The sequence below is a fragment of the Mercenaria mercenaria genome, chromosome 1, assembly GCF_021730395.1.
Source record: "Mercenaria mercenaria strain notata chromosome 1, MADL_Memer_1, whole genome shotgun sequence".
In the NCBI taxonomy this organism is placed as follows: Eukaryota; Metazoa; Mollusca; class Bivalvia; order Venerida; family Veneridae; genus Mercenaria; species Mercenaria mercenaria.
Window position 1 is genome coordinate 99,338,218 of NC_069361.1, and position 23,572 is coordinate 99,361,789.

Below are 23,572 nucleotides of genomic sequence, written 5' to 3' on the forward strand. Positions count from 1 at the left end.
CACCATCATAAGTGGACACTGTACATCAAGAAACATAACTCTATCCTGCGTTTTGCAAGAATGATGGCCCTTTTTAGACTTAGAAAATCATGGGTAGGACAATATTTCTATTATACAAAAAAAATCAGATGAGCGTCAGCACCCGCAAGGCGGTGCTCTTGTTATTCGATGTCGTCGCGCAAAATTCAATTTATCGGATGTTAATATGAAAATAGTTCACGACTTGAAATACAGACGGTTAACAAAAATCCTGAACTCTGAGCACTAAAAATAAATTTATTGCTGGTGCACTCTGTGTTATATTTTGGTGGGAAAACAATACACGTGTGTGTTTCATGTCGTAAGTTTTCTGTTTATTAAATGTGTGCATAGTTTCCTCGTAACATAATTATGCAAATAGATTTCAACATTTAGAGGCTTATGTAAATTACTTTTAAGTAAAGTTTCAGAAATGTAGATTGTCTTAGCACACAGTATTTATGTCCAGAGATTGGGAGTGTGTCAGGGTTTTTGAAAAAGGATACAATTTTTTATTGAAAGTTATGTACATGATGCGTTTGTGTGTAAAACAGAAAATTCCTTCTAGAAGCAAAATTTCGAAGTCAGAGGAAAAATGAAATACCACATACATTGTCTAAAAGAATCAAATATTCTTGACAGACAATGCAGCTGTATTGCTGGGTAAATAAAAAATGTGTACTAAGTCTTTCATTTAAACAATTAAAAACTTAATTAAATTCAAAGTTTGTGTGTTATTTATTCAAGATAATACTAGTCTTTGCAACGTGTACTGTACATGTGGTATGGTTATACACACTGGCTGGGAAACTCTCTGTTTACCTATTTCTGATCATGTAATAAATTTTGTCGATATGGAGTATATGTATATCATTAAATTTCATGAATTTTTTGCCTTATTATAAATTTAGTTTTCTGGCGATTTGATGCCCTGCATCAAAATTTTACTTGTCCTTCAACTGGTACACACTGGTGTTCTTCTGTATTGAAACTGGTAGGTTATTGCAAGATTCAGCTTCTGTGCTGTTTTAATGGACAGTTTTAGAATGTGTTGAAATGATTAGAGGTGAAAAAATAAAGCAGCTGAATAATAGTTTTACATTTTATATTTTTGCATGTATTTCTGTAATAATAATGACGAGATGATAAGTGCAATACTCTTTATTTCTTTCACGAAGGTTATTGTGGAACAAATATATATTACATACCGATATCATATGTAGCATATAATAAACATAATGTTAACAATAAAATAATCTAGATCATGGCATTACTTAAAATATTCTAATAAGGATTTATACCAAACAATATTCTACTTAATTTTACAGAATTTATATAGAAGAATCTCTACTCAGAAATGTTTGCTGTGGGGAAAAAGCAAAGTCTAAACATTCAAACATGAACACTCACTTAGTAAAGCAAGAGGTACTAGGAATATAATTCCAAGATTTACCAATGCAGTTATTTGATCTCATGGATGTAAAACTAAAATATGGTAATGCCAAAATCTATTTTACTAAAATTCATGAAATGAAAATAAAGTTGAACTAAATCAATACGAAAGAAAACTGTAATACAAAGAATTAAACACTCATGAACATACACACATCAGAATGTACAAGTATAACAAAATAGCATGCTACTATAAGATTCTTTCACCTGTGATAGGTGCAGATGGGAATTTCCGGCCTCTAGGGTAACTGTTTTCTTGGCATAAGAATGAATAAAATATAAATTGCTACATATATATGTAGTTTGTAATACGTCATTTACAACACGAGAGTCATCTTACACCCCGGGGTGTAAGATGGATTTTTCCAGCACCGATAAAAATACCAGAAATCCCCGTCTGGTATGCAAGAATATTCATTCTAATGCCAAGAAAAGAGTTTTCATCATTATTTTATGACAAAGAATTTTACTTCTTAAAATATAAATAAACAACAGTATAGAATAAAAGTTTCCCTTAAGGTATTCATAAAAGATGCCAAAGTAGTAAAATATAAGCAATGTGTTTAAGGCTGAAGTCCTTAACAAGAAAAATATGAAAACTTGTAAAAATAGAGAATAACATAGAATGCACATACCTGTAATAATAATGACGAGATGATAAGTGCAATACTCTTTATTTCTGTCACGAAGGTTGTTCTGACCACAGGCACGGGTCCAGTGTTTATTTTTTTGTTTAATATAAAAAATCCTTTTTTTTCACACAAACTTTTATGTTAGTCAAACGAAAAAAAAATCGATGACAAAAAGTCCGGTCACAGTATCATATACATTGAAAAGGTGAACTATGCGAGCGTAACGCTATGGGAAGCTACTCGGCAAACTTGTAGAACATTTCAAAATCGGAGTTTATACACTTGCAGCCGCTACCTGCATGATTGCACCTTCGAAACATTTAAAGCGTTCCATAAATACTAAACTGACCCCATAAATTGCTTTGAAAAACACAGTACAAGTCTCTACGAGCGAAATATTTCAGTTATTCCCGGTGATTTCATTCCAGATAGCGGACGTGTTCCTGGTTTTTATCACTTCGTTTGGCAGCTGAAATCGCCGGGGATATTTGAAATATTTCGCTCCTAGGGACTTGTACTGTGTATTTCAAAGCAATTTATGGGATCAGTTTAGTATTTATGGAAGGCTTTAGGTCACACTGCTATTAATTTTTCCATAGGCTTACATTGTAAGAAATGACTCTGTAGGACCCCCTTAAAACTTTTGTTGACACATGAGGTGCCATTTACCCTGATAAATAGCCTTCCAGACACAAAAAAATAACACTTTTACATGGGCATGCAGGATCCATTTTTTTTCTGTTTCCATTCAAAGACAACCACCCTCAACTGTGCATTGAATTTAGTGGTGAATTCCAACAAGTACTGACTTCACTAAATTGCTAATTTCAAAGTTAAATATATAGCCAGGCAGCTATAAAATACTTCAAAATGCACAGAAAACATTATATTTCCAGATTTTAAGGATATTTTCATGATTCAAAGCAACACATTTTTAACCAATCAGCTGAAGTCTCATTGAATGTTACGGGTTTCCCTACACATTTTTCAACCAATCCGAAGCCGGCAAATAATAACAACATCTGACCTTTTAAATGTTTTGAAGGTGCAATCATGCAGGTAGCGGCTGCAAGTGTTTAAACTCCGATTTTGAAATGTTCTACAAGTTTGCAGAGTAGCTTCCCATAGCGTTACGCTCGCATAGTTCACCTTTTCCATGTATATGATATTGTGACCAGATTTTTTGTCATCGATTTTTTTTTCATTTGACTAACATATATAAAGTATATTTGTGTGAGAAAAAAAAACATTTTTTTTATATCAAACAAAAAAATATACACTGGACCGTGCCTGTGGTTGTGACTTCTACTTACCATCTCGCATTTTGTAGTTTCCGAGGTGCCAATCATGGGGTAGACGGACTTATTTTATTTGCCAATAAAATTTATTAAGACAATTTTGGACTTAAGTTTTTAGCCAATGAAAAACTGTTTTACAGAGTAAAATAATTATTTGATCTCACAGATGTAAAACTAAAATATGGTAATGCCAAAATCTATTTTACTAAAATTCATGAAATGAAAATAAAGTTGAACTAAATCAATACGAAAGAAAACTGTAATATAAAGAATTAAACACTCATGAACATACACACATCAGAATGTACAAGTATAACAATATAGCATGCTACTACTCATTCTTATGCCAAGAAAAGAGTTTTTCATCATTATTTTATGACAAAGAATTTTACTTCTTAAAATATAAATAAACAACAGTATAGAATAAAAGTTTCCCTTAACATATTCATAAAAGATGCCAAAGTAGTAAAATATAAGCAATGTGTTTAAGGCTGAAGTCCTTAACAAGAAAAATATGAAAACTTGTAAAAATAGAGAATAACATAGAATGCACATACCTGTAATAATAATGACAAGATAATAAGTGCTAATAAGTGCAACACTCTTTATTTCTGTCACGAAGGTTGATGTGACTTCCACTTAAAATCTCCCATTTTGTAGTTTCCGAGGTGCCAATCAAGGGGTAGGCGGACTTATTTCATTTGCCAATTAAATTTATTAAGACAATTTTGGACTTAAGTTTTTAGCCAATGAAAAACTGTTTTACAGAGTAGACTTAGGTCCTACAAGAACTGTTTTGACAATATTATTTTTATGTGTCACTTTTTACAAATGATTTCAACAATATTACCTAACATAGTCCAGTTTAAGCTAGCCTGCTTTGCCCAAATATCATAAAAAATACATAGAAAACATATAAAATGACAATGTATTTAATTTTGAAAAGTAATTTGAGTGTAGGTGACAATTTAATGTGTCTGATATGACAAAAGTGTTTTGTCCAGTCACTACACAGAGTTGACAGATGGTACAAGTCAAAATTAGTTTATTTTATTCAGACTATGTTGTTTGTAATAAATGTTACATCAAATATTAAATTGTCTCAATTAGTTTAAGGGATAGTAGTATCAATTAGTTATATCACAAGGTGTAAAGATTGTACAAGCCAAGTTAAGACTTGATTTAAATATGGTAGAATTGGCATGGAAATGAAAATAAACATAGCAATGAAAAATATATTAAGTAACTATGTACTACAAGATCTATAACATTATTTGAAATGTAAGGTGCATTTAAACATCAGATACAAAATGTATGATATCATATAGTCACTATATATGTATTATTTCCCAAATATTGTTTTATAATGTTAAGTGGATAATTTTGATTGAGGTGTTCATCTCTAGCTAAACAACCTCCTACACACCAATGTTGTTATTATACAACCAACAATAATTTTGCACTGTCTTGTGTCATAGCAGACAGAACTGCATGCAGCATCACACTTCAATACTTTGCCTATGTTCTCACAGTCTGGTGTAAACGGTAAAACATTCTTAGATCCATACCCACACACAAGCACACCTCCATTATTTTTTATACAAACATTCCTCTGCATGTTTTAACTCTGGTCTAGACTGAAGGTATTGGAGAACAGTTCCTGTCTTTACTGGTTAATATGAAGCGGGTTGGTTAATGTCTAATGTAGATAAATGGATCATTTTGTTTCAGATGTTTATCTCTAACTCAACAACCTTGTACACATCAATGTTGTTATTACAACAACCAACAATAATTTTGCTCTGTTTAGGATCATAGCAGACAGAACTGCATGCAGCATCACATTTCAATACTTCCCCTATCTTCTTACAGTCTGGAGTAAACTGTAAAACATTCTTAGATCTATACCCACACCCAAGCACACTTCCATTATTTGTTGTACAAACATCACTTGCTTGTCCCAGCTCTGGTCCATTGAATTTTCCAAGAACCTTTCCATTTCTGTCAAAAGAGATCAGTCCAAAGTCCAAGTCAGCAACATAAATCTTGGAACCATCATTACTGACAGCTAGACTGTAGGTGTCAGAGAACAGTCTCTGTCCAGACTGAAATGGGTTGAACCGCTGCAGCTTGCTGCCTGATACAGTATATATGTATACTGATGTATCGTCTGAAATACACAAATGTCCAGCAGCATAAGCTAGACCATAACACCTGTGGTCAGTTTTTATCTGTTTGGTTGGTACCATTTTACTTCCAAGTGACACAAACTGAATGTATTTATAAAGACCACAACTGACAGCAACTTCCTGGTTACTGATCTTACATACTTGGTATAGCTGACCAGATACATTGCAGTAGTTAGTGACAGTGTATGTTAAACTGTCCACACGCTTCAGTTTCTTGTTGCCATAGTCAGCTAGTATTATCGTTCCATCATCAAGGTCACAGACACTGTAGATATTACACTCCTCTTTGTCTGATGGTATTCTAATGTTATAATTCTTCTTTTCTATCACCTTTATTAAAGTTTTGCAGTCATTTTGTGAAGCTTTGCCTGTTTGTTTCTTACTACTGTTTTCTCCACTTGTAACTACTGATGCTTTTTGCTTTGGCTGATAACATCCAGTGTCTGTCTCAGTTAACTGACCAAGAAGATTAAGTTCTTTCAACAGTGATGTCAGCGTTCGTTCAGGTATAAACTCTTCGTTTTTTCCCTTTATGTCCCTTTTTATTTCATCAACATATTTCAGTGCATCATCAGCAGCAATTTTTCCTTTCTTAGTGCTAACAAACACTTGAGATACATTCTCACCGGCAGTTGATAAATCATCTTTAGCTGATGATACTTTCACCTTTTTTTTCTGAATTGCATCCATTTGTTCATCAAGTTTGTCCAGCTTGGGTTTGTATTTGCCCTCTATATCTGCCGTAGACTTTTGCTCTAGCTGATCCAGATGCTGATTGATTTCTACTCTGAATTCTTTCATCTTCTTTAAACTTTGATCTTTACTCTTCTGAAGTCTTTCTTTTTCAAGTTGGACTTCTTTGTGCTGATCTTCCAGAACATCTGTAGTTGAATCTAGTTCTTGATAAATTGCTTGAGGATCTGATGTGTCAGCATTATTTTGGATAAAATCAGGTATGTAGAATATATCCTGATACAATCTAAAAAGAAAATGTCATTTGTGTTATATATGAGGAAATAAACTTTCTTACCAAAACATATATGTAGTAACAACCTAGTTTTTAAGTGCTTCAGGAGAATGTGCATCATGTACAAAATAGATTCAGTAAAACAAATTATTGTCAGATATGTAATGTGAACCTACAAATCAAATTATAGTATTTTATATTTGTCCGTTTTGAAAAAAAGACGTATTAAGGATTGGCATTGTCCATCTATCTATCTTTTCTTGACTTTAAGTCACAAAGTATTATAGCTATAGCTTTCAAACTTTACAGTATTATGGAGGATTCCTTTTGTGTTTTTGGTCATAAGGTTTATGAATGGGCAAGGTCATGGTATAACAGTGTACAGACTCCCTGTACACTCAAACGGAAGTCACGAATAACTAGGCGTTCAAAAATCAAAACACAAATTTTTGCTGTCACAGATGACTTGGATTTTCTTTGTTCATTTTGTTAATATCGCATAAAGTAAGTGTATTTCTTTAATATACGTATTGTCTAAGAGCTACTCTTTACGTAGATACCAAACATGCCTGATAAAACTCATTATATTCTTAAGTTCAAGTCAAATCACGAGTTGATATTTGTTTGATTTCGTAATGTAACTATTAATTCTTTGAAATACATGTATCTTGAGCTTTTACAAAGGTTTGAAACCTTTGCTACCTCGTAGATAAATATCTTACACATCGATAAATACTAGCATGGCTCTATAGTAATGAATACGTTGATGATAAACAACAGTTGAAAAAATAAAAGTTATAATTTCTTTCATTTTCAGAACAGTCATGGACCAGTTCAGATGTTATTACTGCAGTTTCGATTCCACTTTTCCTGAAGTAATAGATCACACCTCAACAAAACACAATGACAGCCCTTTGAAAGTAAAACAGAAAGTCTATTTAAATGAAAAAACATTTTCCCTGTCCACAAAAAACTTTCAAATCATTCCAGCAGAAATTTCTTCTCAAAACATTTATAACCTGCATTCAAGAATCAGGGGCTTGGAAAGTAAAAATATTTAAAGAGCTGTCCATAAGGCAGTGCGCTCAACTATTCAGCGATTTGACAGTAAATAGATTTGTGTCTCAGTGATAAGAGACCTTTATTTTCTAGATTTTAAAAAGGAAATACACTAAGATTTAGAAAGACCCTACTATTCATGGGGTTAGAGGTCAAGTATGGAAGAGGCATAATTCTGCGAAATGCAAGTCGGAGTTATGGGTATTGATTCCACAGATGCAGTTGACGGTAAAGGCTAAAGCTATATTTTGAGTTTCAACTCAATAATTGTGAAAGTATAAAAGTTATGTCCAGAAAACAAAGCTTGCCTAAAAAACTTCAACCGAGTATGAAAGGGGCATAATTCTGTCAATAAACTAACAAAGTGATGGGGATTGATTCAGTGTTCGAAATTCACGGTAGTCCGACAGCCCGTGGCTACCAAATTTCAGCTCGGGCTACCGATTTTCCGCAGGTACAAGCCTGACCAAGCTACCGAATTTTCCTCATTTGTTTAAAAAATCATGCTAATTAAACGAGTACTGCATCGTGATTTTCCAGACTGAGAAACGCGTATGGAATTATTGGTTTTTGCACTTTCACGTGTTGACAATCAAACACAGTGTCAAAGACGTAACCGCAGCGCTAATTGGCTGAATACAATCACCTCTAGCGTAACGGATAATTTGATTAGCTTTCACACTTCTCGCGAAAATCTCACAAGTAACTGCAGTAGGCGGAGCTTAAATTATGCTATCAGCGTGTGTGTAAATGTGTATTCAGCACCCGTTATTACATCTTGCAAATTGTCAACAGTCCGAGTTGCAGTAATTGGCGAGTGCGGATCCTAAAAAATCGGGTGTAACAGTTTAGATTTCGTTTTGGCAAGGAGTGTCATGTCCGATGCTTTTGGACTCTGACGATGCTGATTTGGACTGGAGTATTTCGAGTTAAAATTTTTCAAAAACATGGCAAACATGTACTGTATGTCTTTTTTATTACTTCAAACATGCATAGAGATGTCTGTAAAGCAAAATGTTATATGGTGCAAAAATTATGTATTTTAAGGTGTTAAAGTTCGGGCTAGTGAAATTGGTGTCGGGCTTGGAAAATTTCAAATCTGGTAGCCCGAACGGGCTAGTGGATTCAAATCTGAATTTCGTACACTGTTGATTTGACACATGCAGATATTAGAAATGAATACAGTGGAACCTGTCTCATCCGAACTTGCTCGTACCAGAAAAAAAGTTGGGATTAGAGGGGCTTTCGGAGGTTTCTATTTTAGAACCAAAACGTATGCTATTTGTTACACATGATGTGTAGATTAATCTTTTTATAAAAAGACTAATAAAAAAATATTAAATTATATGCAACATGTAGATTGCTTCAATGTAATAGAAATTTCATGTTAATTCAACTTCTCAATATCACTTGTAAACATTTTTAGCTCGACTATTCGAAGAATAGAGGGCTCTGTCCTACTCGCCCCGGCGTGAGCGTGAGCGTCACACAAATGTTAAAGTTTAAGTACTACCCCAAATATTTTCTAAGTCCATTGAGATATTGCTTTCATATTTTGCGTACTTGTTTACCATCATGACCCCAGTCTGTAAAAAGGAGGAGGCAACTCTATCAAGCATTTTGACTGAATTATGGCCCCTTTTCAACTTAGAATAAATGTTAAAGTTTGCGTACTACCCTAAATATTTTCAAAGTCCATTGAGATATTGCTTTCATATTTTGCATACTTGTTTACCATTATGACCCCAGTATGTAAAAAGGAGGAGGCAACTCTATCGAGCATTTTGACTGAATTATGGCCCCTTTTCAACGTAGAATAAATGTTAAAGTTTGCGTACCACCCCAAATATTTTCAAAGTCCATTGAGATATTGCTTTCATATTTTGCATACTTGTTTACCATTATGACCCCAGTCTGTTAAAAGGAGGAGGCGACTCTATCAAGCATTTTGACTGAATTATGGCCCCTTTTCGACAGAATAAATGTTAAAGTTTGCGTACCACCCCAAATATTTTCAAAGTCCATTGAGATATTGCTTTCATATTTTGCATACTTGTTTACCATCATGACCTCAGTCTGTGAAAAGGAGAAGGAAACTCTATCAAGCATTTTGACTGAATTATGGCCCATTTTCGACTTAGAATATGCTTATTGTAATGTTAAAGTTTTACTCATAGCTTATATTATACTATCAAGCACTGAGAATAGTCGAGCGCACTGTCCACTGACAGCTCTTGTTTTCACCACTCCTACATTCAAAGAAAGTAGCTAAAAGGAGAATATTTTACCTGTCCGGTTTGAGTAATGATCCGATTTAGTACCACATTGCTGCTTTAAATGAACAAATTGCACAAAATTATGTGAGGAAGGTACAGATAAATAAGGATCTTTTACATTGGCAATACTTGTTGCACGTATGTCTATTCTTACAGATTTCTATTCAACTATTCAAACAAACTACTTGTACTTGCTTCTTTCACATCTGTGCTAATTGCATGCATGTACAAAGCAAAAATCTGACATGACTTTTGATTACCAGACAGTGTTTGGGCCTATTGCTGTTTACACCTTTATAAAGAGTAATAGTTAAAATTGTAAACAGACTCAAAAGTGTCAAAAAAGAGCAAGATTTACATCTGAGACATTGACTAAGGTTTGAATTAGAAGGGTAGATTTTAATGTAATTAGATATAAAAATCTCAAAAGTTTGTTTGGTTTTCAGAGTAGAGAGGTTTCGAATTACAAGGGTATTTTTACAATAGAGAATGAATAAGAAAAAATGGGACCAAGTAATTTGTTCAGTTTAGAGAGGTGTTCGGATTAGGGAGGTTCCACTGTACATATTTTGAGTTTCACGTCATTATCTTTGATAGTAATAAAGATATGTTCCGAAAACGAAACTTGCCCAAAGAGTTTAACTATGAAAGGCATAATTCTGTAAAAAGCCCCAAAAAACAAAAACAAGTCAGGTTTTACCCTGGTCACAAGAATGCTACTAGCTCCGTACAAGTAGGTTTTCAGTCGAATTTTGGCAAATTAGTATGGCGGCCGTATGGACATCGGTGAGTATTACGATCGTTGTATGGATTTTTTGAACTTGTAGAGGACTTGGGAAGTCGGTGAGCTCGTAGAGATTTTCGAAGTCGGGAGCAGCTCACAGGAGCCTCGTATGAGAACCGCACGGGTCCTGGAAGAGCTCATACAGGCATCACAAGATGTCCGTGTGGATTTGAAAAACTGCGAGGCTTGCCGATGCTCGCACGACTTATCGCAGGGGACTCGCACGGTCAACATACAATGTCCGTACGATATTAAGGACACCGTGCGGAGAATGTGCGATGTTGACATAGGACTCGCAGGGCCTTACGATAGCAGTATGGGCTCCGCACGACTTCCTTAATAATTCATGATGGTATAGAAACATAAGTATATTTCAAGTTCCTCCAGGTACTGTCGAGGCATGGTACAGAATGAAGCCACATCGTCTCAGACTGATGCACATGTGGCTCGCGCTGCACCAGGCTCGTGCCCATAATGACATTTTATTAATAGCACTGCTGCTATAAGAACAGCTGAATGCTCGGCGGCGGCGGCGGCAGCGGAGACGTATGTGTTGGGTAAAGCCATGGTTGCAACGGCGCCTCCTGCTGGGGCAGTATGATACCCTCATGCAGGGACTAATGCGAGAGTCCTGGGGGGGGACTTTAAAGGGTTCTTTCGGATGGAACCCGAGATGTTCCGGGAAATACTGCAGAGAGTTGTACCCCACATACAAAAGCGTACAAAGTACCTAAGTGTAAATAAATTGTTGTAAATATGTGTTGGTATGTTTAAAATTATGTAAATAATTAGAATTGCAAAAGCATACAATATAGGAGGCATCTTAACTTACTGTTAATTAATATTGATGAATTAATATTGACTTTGGATGTAATCGCTTCAGCTGAGTAGCTACAAATTGATAATTTTCAGACGCCACCAAACTGGTTTATTCCTGTCGCATGTATACCATATGGGCGCCGTACGAGCCAAAGGATATCGTACGAGGTACGGCCGGGCTCCTTGTGAGCTCCGCACAACTTGTCTGCGATGCCCGTAAGGATAGCCTACAATTATTGCGTTCTCTAAAGATTGTACGGGGCCAGTACGTACTGTGACCACATGCTACCATTGTACAGAGATCATAAGGATTCTAAATAGCGGAGCTAAAAATACAAAGAAAAAAAAAAAAGCAGTGTCCTGTCAAACTGAGTGGAAAAAGTATATACTACTGTTTGCAGATCAAATTGCCCCTTCAACTTTTTAACTCACGAAGTGACAAGGTGAGCTATTGTGACTGCTTGATGTCCGTCGTCCGTCAACAATTTCTAAACAAATCTTCTTGAAAACCACTGGGCAGAATTACACCAAACCTCACAGGAATGATCCTTGGGTGGCCCCCTTTCAAAATTATTCAAAGAATTGAATTCCATGCAGAACTCTGGTTGCCATGGCAACCGAAAGGAAAAACTTTAAAAATCTTCTTGTCCAAAACCATAGGGCCTAGGGCTTTGATATCTGGTGTGTAGCATCATCTAGTGGTCCTCTACCAAAATTGTTCAAATTATCCCCCTAGGGTCAAATATGGCCCAGCCCTGGCGGTCACATGGTTGATATACACTTATATAGGGAAAACTTTGAAAATCTTCTTGTACAAAACCACATGGCCTAGGGCTTTGATTTTTGGTATGTAGCATCATCTAGTGGTCCTCTACCAAGATTGTTCAAATTATCCCCGGGGGTCCCAAGTTTTACATAGACTTATATAGGAAAAAAAGTTTAAAAATCTTCTTGTCTGAAACCACAACACTTAGACCTTTGATATTTGGTTTGTAGCATTGTCTTACGGTCCTCAACCAAAAGTGTTCAAATTGTACCCCTTGGGTGAAAAGAGGCCCAAGTTTTATATAGACTTGTATAGAAAAAAGTTTTAAAAATCTTCTTGTCTGAAACCATACGATTCAGGCTTTTGATATTTGGTATGATGCGTTGTCTAGTAGTCCTCTACCAAAATTGTTCAAATTATGCCCCTGGGATTAAATGAGGCCCCGCCCTGGGGTCACTTAGTTATAATGTGAGTTATATAGGAAAAATACTTTAAAAAATCATCTGATCCAATTTCCAAGACTGTTAAATTATAATTACCTGATGACCCCAAGTAATATGATGTCACTTGACTGACCTTGACCTACTGACCTACTTTCTTGTTTGTTAAGATACAGCCTTGAAATTTTGATGACATACACAGTTTTGCACACAAATCGTAAAACTGAATTTTATTGACCATGAATGTACGGTGCCCCTAAAGTGACATGTTACACACTTTTTTTTCCACTTAGGTACTGAGAGACTTTTTTTATTTCGTTTAAACGAAATCATTTCGTTAAAACAAAATAATTATTTCGTTAAAACGAAATGATTTCGTTTAAACGAAATAAGTTACATTTTGTTAAAACGAATCGTTTAAACGAAATGATTTTGTTACAAAATCAAACGAAATAGTTATTTCGTTAAAAGGAAATGATTTCGTTTTAAACGAAATAAAAAAAGTCTCACATTACCTAAGTGGAAAAAAGTGTGTAACATGTCACTTTATGGGCACCGTATGAATGTGACCTACTGACTTTCTTAATATTTTATCATCAGTTTGACATTTGAAACATGTAGCTCATATTACTCAGGTAAACGATCCAGGGTCATCATGACCCTCTTGTATAATTATTGTGAAAACTAAACACGAGATACATTATTTAAAAGAAAAGTCTGCAGCAAAAGGTACTGAAATTTAGGCAGAAAAATGCCTGTAATGAAGTGGCATTGTGGCAAGATTCATTTAAATTTTAAATGAACATTAGTATATCTGATACATTCCGGTTAAACACCCGTTCCAACAGTATTTAACTCATTAAGGACGCAGATCGCATTTATGCATTCATTTTAACTCTTGTCGAGTACCGCATGTCGTATTTATCCGTCAAAAGATAACAGGCGCGTATGCCGAGGATCACATAAATGCGCTATCCGCCTGATAGTACTGTATGCCGCGTGACGTGATTTTACGTTTGTCATAGTACTAACGATTGGACTGCTGTCAAAGTCAACCAATGAAAATATTTTACTCTAAAGATTTATAAAACCCGGAAGCGATCGAAACAATCAAAATATTTATTATTTAAGCATGTATTTTTAATATACTCATCACTAAATATCGTAATTAGAAAGTTATTTCTAGGTAGTGCCTGTTTTTTCTTCTCATTCTAATATACTGCAGAACCTTTCTTTTTTATTCAGTATTTTTAATTTTATTAAATCGAGTATGATTTTGTTCTTTCGTAATGTCATTTGCTTTAACGTTTAGCAATAGATGACATTTGAATAGATATAAAATAATCAAATAATGGCTGTTTTTCTATGTCAGATCTTCAGTTTTCCATATTCAGTTGCTTCAGTTGACCTGCAAAATGATTTTCCAAATCAAAATAATTGTAAATTTTAAATTATTGAATAGATCATAAATTGTAGTATCAGTTGTGAAAATTTCAGTTTTATTCATCTTTTATAAACAGGCGTTTGTCCCTAATATTGATCAAAGGATGCCTAGATCTTATCGATTATTGATTATCAGTGAAAATCCACAGGCATACAAAGCAGATAAATTGATAAGAGGCTCAGGAATGTATCGGAAAATTGATACCAGTAAATTAAGCGGCGGTATGGCTGCAGGTATTAATGAGTTAAATCGGCATTTTATTTTGTAAAATTCTAGGTCATGCAGCCAATATAAACAAGTTCATTCAGTTGACTCGTATCGGAAAAAATACTTAAAGGGCTGAGTAACCTGTAAAGACGAGGTCCAAAAATAGCTTCAGCATCGCTGCTTTTGTGATGCAAAGGTAAAAGTCTACCGATTTAAAAAAAAGGTGAATGGGCAATTTGATCTGCAAACAGTAGTATTTTTAGCTCACACTGACACCTGAGCACAAAGTGATCGGTCATTGGCCAGCGTCCAGCGTGCGTCAACATTTGCCTTGTGAACATCCAAGAGGCCACAGTTGCGACCCAATCTTTATGAAACTTGGTCAGAATGTTTTTGATGGTATCTAGGTCAAGTTCAAAACTGGGTCATGTGTGGTCTAAAACTAGGTCAGTAAGCCAGATCCTAGCAAAAGCTTGTGGACACTAGAGGCCACAGTTGTGACCCAATCTTTACAAAACTTGGTCAGAATGTTTGTCTTGATAATCTCTAGGTCAAATTTGAAACTGCGTCATGTAGGGTTAAAAACTAGGTCAGTAGGCCAGATCATAGGAAAAGCTTATGAACATTATAGAGGCCACAGTTGTGACACAATCTTTATGAAACTTGGTCAGAATGTTTGTTTTGATGACCTCTAGGTCAAATTTGAATATGGGTGATGTGGGGTCAAAATCTAGGCCACCAAGTCAAATCAAAGGAAAAGCTTGTGGACACTCTAGAGGCCACATTTGTGACTCTATCTATATGAAACTTGTTCAGAATGTTAGTCTTGATGATTTCTAGATCAGTTTTGAAACTGGGTCATGTAGGTTCAAAAACTAGGTCACCAGGTTAAATCAAATGAAAAGCTTGTGAAAAATCTCTAGAGCCCAAAGTTGTGATTCAATCTGTATGAAACTTGGTCAGAAATGTTTGTCTTGATGATCTCTAGGTCAAGTTTGAAACTGGGTCATGTGGAGTCAAAAACTAGGTCAGTAGGCCAGATCATAGGAAAAGCTTATGAACATTCTAGAGGCCACAGTTTTGACCTAATATTTATGAAACTATCAGAATGTTTGTCTTGATGACCTTTAGGTAAATTTCGAATCTGGGTCATGTGGGGTCAAAAACTAGGCCACCCAATCAAATCAAAGGAAAAGCTTGTTAACACTCTTAGAGGCCACAGTTGCGACTCAACCCTTATAAAACTTGATCAGAATGTTTGTTTTGATGACCGCTAGTTCAAGTTTTAATCTGGGTCATATGGGGTCAAATACTAGGTCAAATTAAATCAAAGGAAAAGCTTGCCGGCACACTAGAGGTCACAGTTGTGACTCAATCTTTATGAAACTTGGTCAGAATGTTTGTCTTGCTAATCTCTAGGTCAAGTTCGAAACTGGGTCATGTGGGGTCAGAAACTATGTCAGTAGGCCAGATCAAAGGATAATATTGTTAACATTCTAGAGACCACAATTTAAATTTCAAACTCATGAGAATTGGTCAGAATGTTCGTCTTGATGACCTCTAGGTCAAATTCAGATCTGGGTTATGTAGGGTCAAAAACTAGGTCACCCGGTCAAATCAAAGGAAAAGCTTGTGAAACATTCTAGAGGACACATTTATGAAACTTGGTCAGAATGTTGATCTCTAGGCCAAAGTGGAAATAGCGTCTTGTGGGGTCAAAAGCTAGGTCACTAGGTCAGATCAAAGGAAAATCTTGTTAACACTCTAGAGTCCACAGTTAAAGTTTGAAACTCATGAGAATTGATCAGAATGTTTGTCTTGATGACCTCTAGGTAAGGTTCAAATCTGGGTCATGTAGGTTCAAAAACTAGGTCATCTGGTCAAAGCAAAGGAAAAGCTTGATAACACTCCAGAGGCCTTGTTTATGACCTTATCTTTATAAAATTGGTCAAAATGATACTGATGATCTTCAGCCCAAGTTTGAATCTGGATTATCTGGTGACAAAAACTAGGTCACCTGATAAAAACAAAGAAAAACCTTGTGCATGCAATAGGGGCTGCATTTTTCATTTGATATGCATGAAACTTTGTCAGAATGTTTGTCTGCATGAAATCTGGAAGGAATTTTTATCTGGGTCATGTGGGGTCAAAAACTAGGCCACCAGGTCAAATCAAAGAACAAGCTTGTTTACACGCCAATGTTAACATTTTGCATGAAGGCACTTTACTCGCGAACCACTGCACTCAGGACCTTCAAACTTCACATGCTGATAGTACTTATTAAGTACACCACTCCTACTGACTTTGGGGTCACCAAATTAAAGGTCAAGGCCACAGGGGCCAACGTTAACTTTTTGCATGAAGGCACTTTACTCGCGAACCACTGCACCCAGTACCTTCAAACTTCACCTGCTGATAGTACTTATTGAGTACACTATTCTTACTGACTTTGGGGGTCACCAGGTCAAAGGTCAAGGTCACAGGGGCCAACATTTACTTTTTGCATGAAGGCACTTTACTCGCGAACCACTTCACCCAGGACCTTCAAACTTCACATACTGATAGTACTTATTGAGTACACCACTCCTACTGACTTGGGGGTCACCAGGTCAAAGGTCACGGTTACAGGGGCTGACGTTATCTTTTTGCATGAAGGCATTTTACTCGGGAACCACTGCATCCAGGACCTTCAAACTTCACTTGCTGATAGTACTTACTGAGTACACCACTCCTACTGACTTTGGGATCACCAGGTCAAAGGTCACGGTTACAGGGGCCAACGTTAACTTTTTGCATGAAGGCACTTTACTCGCGAACCACTTCACCCAGGACCTTCAAACTTCACGTGCTGATAGTACTTATTGAGTACACCACCCCTACTAACTTTAGGGTCACCAGGTCAAAGGTCAAGGTCACCACGTCAAAGGTCAATGTGCTGCAGGGGCATTTGTCACCATTAGTGATAGCTCTTGTTTATTCTATCTTCATAAAACTTGGTCAGAATGTTTGTTATCATAAAGTTTTGGATGATGTCAAATCTGGGTCACGTGGGTTCAAAAACTAGGTCACTAGGTCAGATCAAATGAAAAGCTTGTATACACTCTAGAGGCCACTCTTTTCTTCCCAAAACTTTGTCAGAAAGTTTTATTTCATGATACGGACAAGTTCGAATTGGGTCATGTGGGGTAAAAAACTAGGTCACTAGGTCAAATCAAAGAAAATGCCTGTTTACACTCAAGAGGCCACGTTTTTAGGTCCAATCTTAATGAAAATTGGTCAGAATATTTGTTTCCATGAAATCAATAGGTAAAACATGCTTACACTGTTATGGTTTGTTACTCAGGTGAGCGACCTAGGGCCATCTTGGCCCTCTTGTTCTTGTATGTGAGCGGAAACACGCATATAGATTCTATTTCTTGTCCAAGACATTAGGACAGTCGTTGGTGAAATAGATCAATAAATACTGTTTGACTGTAGCAAGTAAAATACATTTACAAAACTTATTTATTAATTCAATTAGTACAGTGTATGGAGCTTATAAGCACAAACACGTCATCATTTCTTTATTGAATAGGCGTACTGATTTTGGCAAATAGTGGAACAGTTTTATATCAAGATTTGCGACTAGACAGTTCATAATTCAGATGCATGTTGGATTAAACAATATTTCAACTATTCAGGATTGTAAATGCATATTTGTACGTAAAAACTCATGTGCATGGATTGATAATGAAACACTCAGAAGGGGTTCTGACACGAAATTCCTTCGCAATTCCAAAATAATGAGCATTTTAGCCTGAATACTTTGTCGTTTGCTTTGACCATCTGTGTTTTTGGTGAAAATACGTTTTAATTTCAAGCGATGAATGTCCATTTAACGACTGTATGTTGCAGAGACATTTATCATACACTGAAAAATATGTAGAACAAGAATATTTATTTCAAACAGCCAGAGAAAAACATAAAAATACTTACTACCTACTTCCAAAAATTTGAAAACAGAAAGTGAATGTCTAGTTTTTGGTGACTTCCTTTTGGGTGTACAGAAAGTCTGTACACTGTGAATATCATGGGAGACTGAAAATGGTTTCGGGACCTAAGAGTCATAAAGTACCACAGCTATGGCTTTCAAACATATCACCCTTAATACAACTAGAAGAAGACCAATTGCTTTTGGAGATCAAGTTTAAAGATCATGCAGGGTCACGATTATTGTGCACCTGGTGTTTGCGATATCGCTCATCCAGACCAGAGTTGTAGTCCTTGACTAAAAGAAAAATACATACATCATAGTGCACATTTTGTGTTGCATATATCTTAAAAAAATATTTCACCTTGAGTATCCATATTCTGTTTAAATTCCTTAAAAATCTGCGTTGAATACCAAGATTAGATATATCGGAAGACATGGATTTTTTCAAAAAGCACCCATCTTGTTTTACCTGTGATCTACCGCCATGCATGCAGAACAGCCAACATCATCATGATTCAGACAATACATGTCTACATGTTTGTGGCTGTGCTTGTCACAGCGTTCTGTAGGAACCATTTGTAGCACCTGGCCAGCCCCTGGTTGGAACTGACTACTGTCGAGAATCTTGTGCCGGGATAAAGCAGGAACGTCATCATGAAACTCGACACAAGTTGAACAATAATAATCCCGACAATCCACACAAAACTTGGCAGCTTCTGTAGTTTTGTTTCTCGTTTTGCACAATGAGCACAGTAAATCAGAAGTTTCATAAGAAAGCATGTCTGTATCTGTCACTCCTCCAGTCACCGTTTTGACCTAAATTACTTCACGTCATAAACATTTCAGTTAAAGTCCCATTTGGTTCACTGGTCTCTAAACAGCAGTTAGATAAATCACTTTTCTAACAAAGTTTCTCCAATTCACTTTGTTTCTTCTTAGAAGTCAGCTAGTTTTAAACTTCCTCTTCCCCTGAAATATTGATTACCCATATATGAATTTTAAATCAATACGCCAGTTGAAATTTGATCTGTATTTAAGTATAAAGGTAGGGTACACAAGCTAATTAAGCGATAATTGTCAAGCGATTAATATTTATGCTATTTGTAACGTATATCTGATTATTTAGACAGGCTCGTATATGTTCTGTCTGGTCCAGAAAAACGTCAAGTACCAGTTTAATGTTGTCATCTGAAATTAAATTCGTCAAAGAGGAAAAATACAACAAATTTCTCCTTGACTGCCTAATATAGGGATTTCAATAAGTGTTCAAATTTGTGTTGTCATTTTGTGGGTATTTGTAACTTTCAAAGGTCAGGGAGAAAATAATGTGATCTATAGTTTGTATACATTTGTATTTAACTGTGGCAATGCAGACAGAAATTATTGCAATGTGCAAAAACAAGAAAAAAGTTTTATCTCCTTTTTATACAGCAACAGATATTAAGATTTAGAAGTGTTTGTATCATGTATACAGGCTAATTCCAGCTTTCCTACTTTTCCTACTTTTTCCTACTTTTTTGAAAGTGTTCCTATTTTTCTTACTTTTCTATAAAACCTCCTATTACTTCTACATTTTCATAACAGAAGTAGTAAAAATGCATTTTTTTGGACACCCAGAATGAAAAATTTCTACTGCACCTATCCCAAATGAATGTAAATTAACACCTTGGAGTGTTTTTGTCAGTGTTTTTAAAGTATATACTGAGGTGTATGAAAGTTACTAAGTTTGGAATCAGTAGGTGTTTCTTTAATGCATTCAGCTGTGAACAGAAAAAAAATGTTGTTGATTCCAGAGTGCAAAAATAAACAACTTTTTTGTGTTAAAAGCTCTTTTTGTCAAAGTTTGTAGCTTACATAACTCCCAATTTTTCATCAAATTTCCCAATTTTTTCCTACTTTTTTTGCCAGATTTGTTCTATTTTCTCCTACTTTTTTGTAATGGATGGCTGGAAAGCCTGATGTATACTGAGCCCAGTATTGCTATGTCATTGTCAAGATAATAAATTAAAACATTTTAGAAAATGTCCAGTTTTGTATTTCAGTTACAGTAGAGAAGATTTCACCAAAGGCAGAGGATGAATGTCAAATACAGCACCGTAGAAATCAAGCAAAGGTATTGTAAATTCATAAATGTTCATGGGGGACTAATTTTGATGGATTTTGTGGTTGCCGCAATCCACTAAATTAATTCCTGAAGTATAGGCAAATTTTCTACTTGAAATCCACAAGTTCATGTCCTCACAAAATAGTCATCTTTGACAAACCATGAAATTTAATGCCCACGAAATTAAATGATTTTACAGTAAAGGCCATGTTAAGTATGTTGTTAACATTTGCTTAAAACTGGTTTAAAAGTCAAAACATTTTCTTTTGTTTTATCCATCTTTTTAATGTAATGGGTGAATAGGCATCTTCTGTCAAAGATTTACAAGCAGTTTGCACAGATTTATTTAACTTGATGGCACGGTATACCTAGTCCTTAAGGACACAATAAGCAGCTGTATGGCACATTACTTCAGCAAACTTTTTATACACCCATGAAATAGGACATGTTGTGGGATCTGACCTATGGCCGGCAGGCATTGGGCACTGTCCACAAAAGTTGTCTGCTATCTAGCTCTAAGCAGTTCTTTCACTTGGTCACAATATTTATCATTATTATACTAAGGCATATCTCAGCTGAATTTTGATAAGCAAAATTGGATCATCCAGGTCTCTGGAGCTTATAATGGCTCTTGAATTACTCAAAATTGCAAGGATTGACGGTGTCTGCTTTTTATGCCCCCCTTCGAAGAAGGAGGGGTATATTGTTTTGCAGATGTCAGTCGGTAGGTCGGTCGGTCTGTCGGTCGGTCGGAATGTAGACCAATCCGTTTCCGGATGATAACTCAAGAACGCTTGGGCCTAGGATCATGAAAGTTGATAGGGAGGTTGGTCATCACCAGCAGATGACCCCTATTGATTTTGAGGTCTGTATGTCAAAGGTCAAGGTCACACTGACCCTGAATAGTAAAACGGTTTCCGGATGATAACTCAAGAACACTTGGGCCTAGGAGCATGAAAGTTGATAGGGAGGTCGGTAATGACCAGCAGATGGCCCCTATTGATTTTGAGGTCAGTATGTTAAAGGTCAAGGTCACAGTGACCCTGAACAGTAAAACGGTTTCCGGATGATAAATCAAGAACGCTTAGGCCTAGGGTCAGGAAAGTTGATAGGGAGGTTGGTCACGACCAGCAGATGACCCCTATTGATTTTGAGGTCAGTATGTCAAGGTCACAGTGATCAGGAACAGTAAAATGGTTTCCAGGCAATAACTCAAGAACGCTTGGGCCTAGTATCAGGAAAATTGATAGTTAGGTTGTCCATGACCAGCAGATGACCCCTTTTGATTTTGAGGTCATTAGGTTAAAGGTCAAGGTCACATTGGCCAGGAACAGTTAAACGGTTTCTGATCTTCTTGTCCAAAACCATAGGGCCTAGGGCTTTGATATTTGGTATGTAGCAAAATCTAGTGGTCCTCTACCGAGATTGTTCAGATTATTTCCCTGGGGTCAAATATGGCCCCACCCAGGGGGTCACATGGTTTATATAGACTTATATAGGAAAAAACATTGAAAAACCTCTTGTCCAAAACCACAGGGCCTAGGGCTTTGATATTTTGTATATGACATCATCTAGTGGTCCTCTACTAAGATTGTTCAAATTATTCCCCTAGGGTCAAATATGGCTCTGCCCTGGGGGTCACATGGTTTACATAGACTTATATAGGGAAAAACTTAGAATCTTCATGTCCATAACTTACATCATTCAAGTTTGGACCACATGTATAGTTTTGAGTGGCAAGATGATCCTTGACATGAGTTGGATTGATCTTGACCTAGTGACCTACTTTCACATTTCTGTAGCTACAGCCTTCAAATTTGGACCACATGCATAGGTTTGTGTACCGAAAAAAACTTTGACCTTGTTATTGACCTAGTGACCTACTTTCACATTTTTAAAGGTACAGGCTTCAAATTTGGACCACATGCATAGTTATTTGTTCCAAAACAAAATTTGACCTTGATTTTGACCTAGTGACCTACTTTCACATTTCTCAAGCTACAGCCTACAAATTTGAACCACAAGCATAGTTTTGTGTACTGAAATGAACTTTGATTGTGTTCTGAATTGAAATTTGACCTTGATTTTGACGTAGTGACCTACGTCACTACTTTCACATTTCTCAAGCTACAGCCTCCAAATTTGAATCACATGCATAGTTCTGTCTACCGAAATGAACTTTGACCTTGAAATTGATCTAGTGACCTGCTTTCACATTTCTCAAGCCACAGTTTTCAAATTTGGACCACATACACATTGTTTTGTACAGAAATGAAATTTGACCTTGATTTTGACCTTGAGCTTGTCTTGAAATTTGGAACATTCAAAAATGGCTCAGTGGATGGCGCCAAGATCACTCTGTAATTTCTTGTTAGGTTAATAGGTTAAAGGTCAAGGTCAGATTAAACCAGAATGGTAGAACTTTTGTTTACAGTGAGCATATAATTTCTGTTCCTTGTGCAATTACTGAATGCATCAAGGGGGGCATTTCGTGTTCGACGAGCTCTTGTTCACTTATGCAGTGTTCATCGAAACTTGGCTACAATGTTAATGGGCATAATTTCTCGGCAAAGTTTGATAACCAGCTGGATCCTCCATGTCTCTGGAGTTACTGCCTTTGAATTACTCAAAATTGCAAAAATTGACAGTGTCTGCTCTCTACCTTGAGGAGTTCTTATCCAATGTTCACCAAACTGGGTCACAGTGTTTATGGGCATAAGTTGTTGCCCAGGATTGGTAACCATCTGGATTGTTCCAGTGGCTCTGGAGTTCTATGGGCCTTTGATTACTAATAGTATAGCAAACATTGACAGTGTTCGCTTTCTAACTTGAGAGGTTCTTATCCAGTGTCCGCCTAACATGGTCACAGTGTTCATGGTCAGATCATCTCACACAGTATGGATAACCAGCCAGGTAAACCCAGACACTGTAATGGATTGAGTTATGGCCCTTTGCATACAAAATTGTGACTCATTTGAAGTATGGACAGATCCAAAACTATCAGTCATTAATGTTTACATAAACGGACTGTCCAGTTGGGACTGTCAAATACGATTGACCTAGTTTACACAATAGACCATGTACATTTTGTTTGTGATACCGCTTGTGAGCACTTGCCCGTGGTATGAATAGAATAACAATAGA

At 36.2% G+C, this 23,572-nt stretch overlaps 2 protein-coding genes across 2 annotated transcripts in view; one reads left to right on the forward strand and one right to left on the reverse strand.

The window, feature by feature from the left end:
- The window catches only part of LOC123529040 (uncharacterized), a 62,512-nt gene that overhangs the window by 37,106 nt on the left and 1,834 nt on the right, over window positions 1-23,572 (forward strand). The window contains exon 6 of the mRNA XM_053518423.1: window positions 20,367-20,437. Within this exon, the coding sequence (XP_053374398.1) occupies window positions 20,367-20,437 (71 nt within the window). The remainder of the gene's footprint in view (window positions 1-20,366; window positions 20,438-23,572) is intronic.
- On the reverse strand, window positions 1,165-19,304 carry LOC123529035 (uncharacterized). The gene is made up of 2 exons (XM_045309209.2): window positions 18,794-19,304; window positions 1,165-6,568 (listed from the first exon to the last, which is right to left on the reverse strand). The coding sequence occupies exons 1-2, from the start codon at window positions 19,102-19,104 to the stop codon at window positions 5,128-5,130; spliced, it is 1,752 nt and encodes a 583-aa protein (XP_045165144.2). The 5' UTR covers window positions 19,105-19,304; the 3' UTR covers window positions 1,165-5,127.

Coding starts and splice junctions, on each gene's coding strand:
- LOC123529035 (XM_045309209.2), bottom strand. CDS start 19,104: ATGCTTTCTTATGAAACTTCTGATTTACTGTGCTCATTGTGCAAAACG. Junction 6,569..18,793: donor TGCATGGCGGTAGATCACAG/GTAAAACAAGAT, acceptor TTTTCTTTTTAG/ATTGTATCAGGATATATTCT.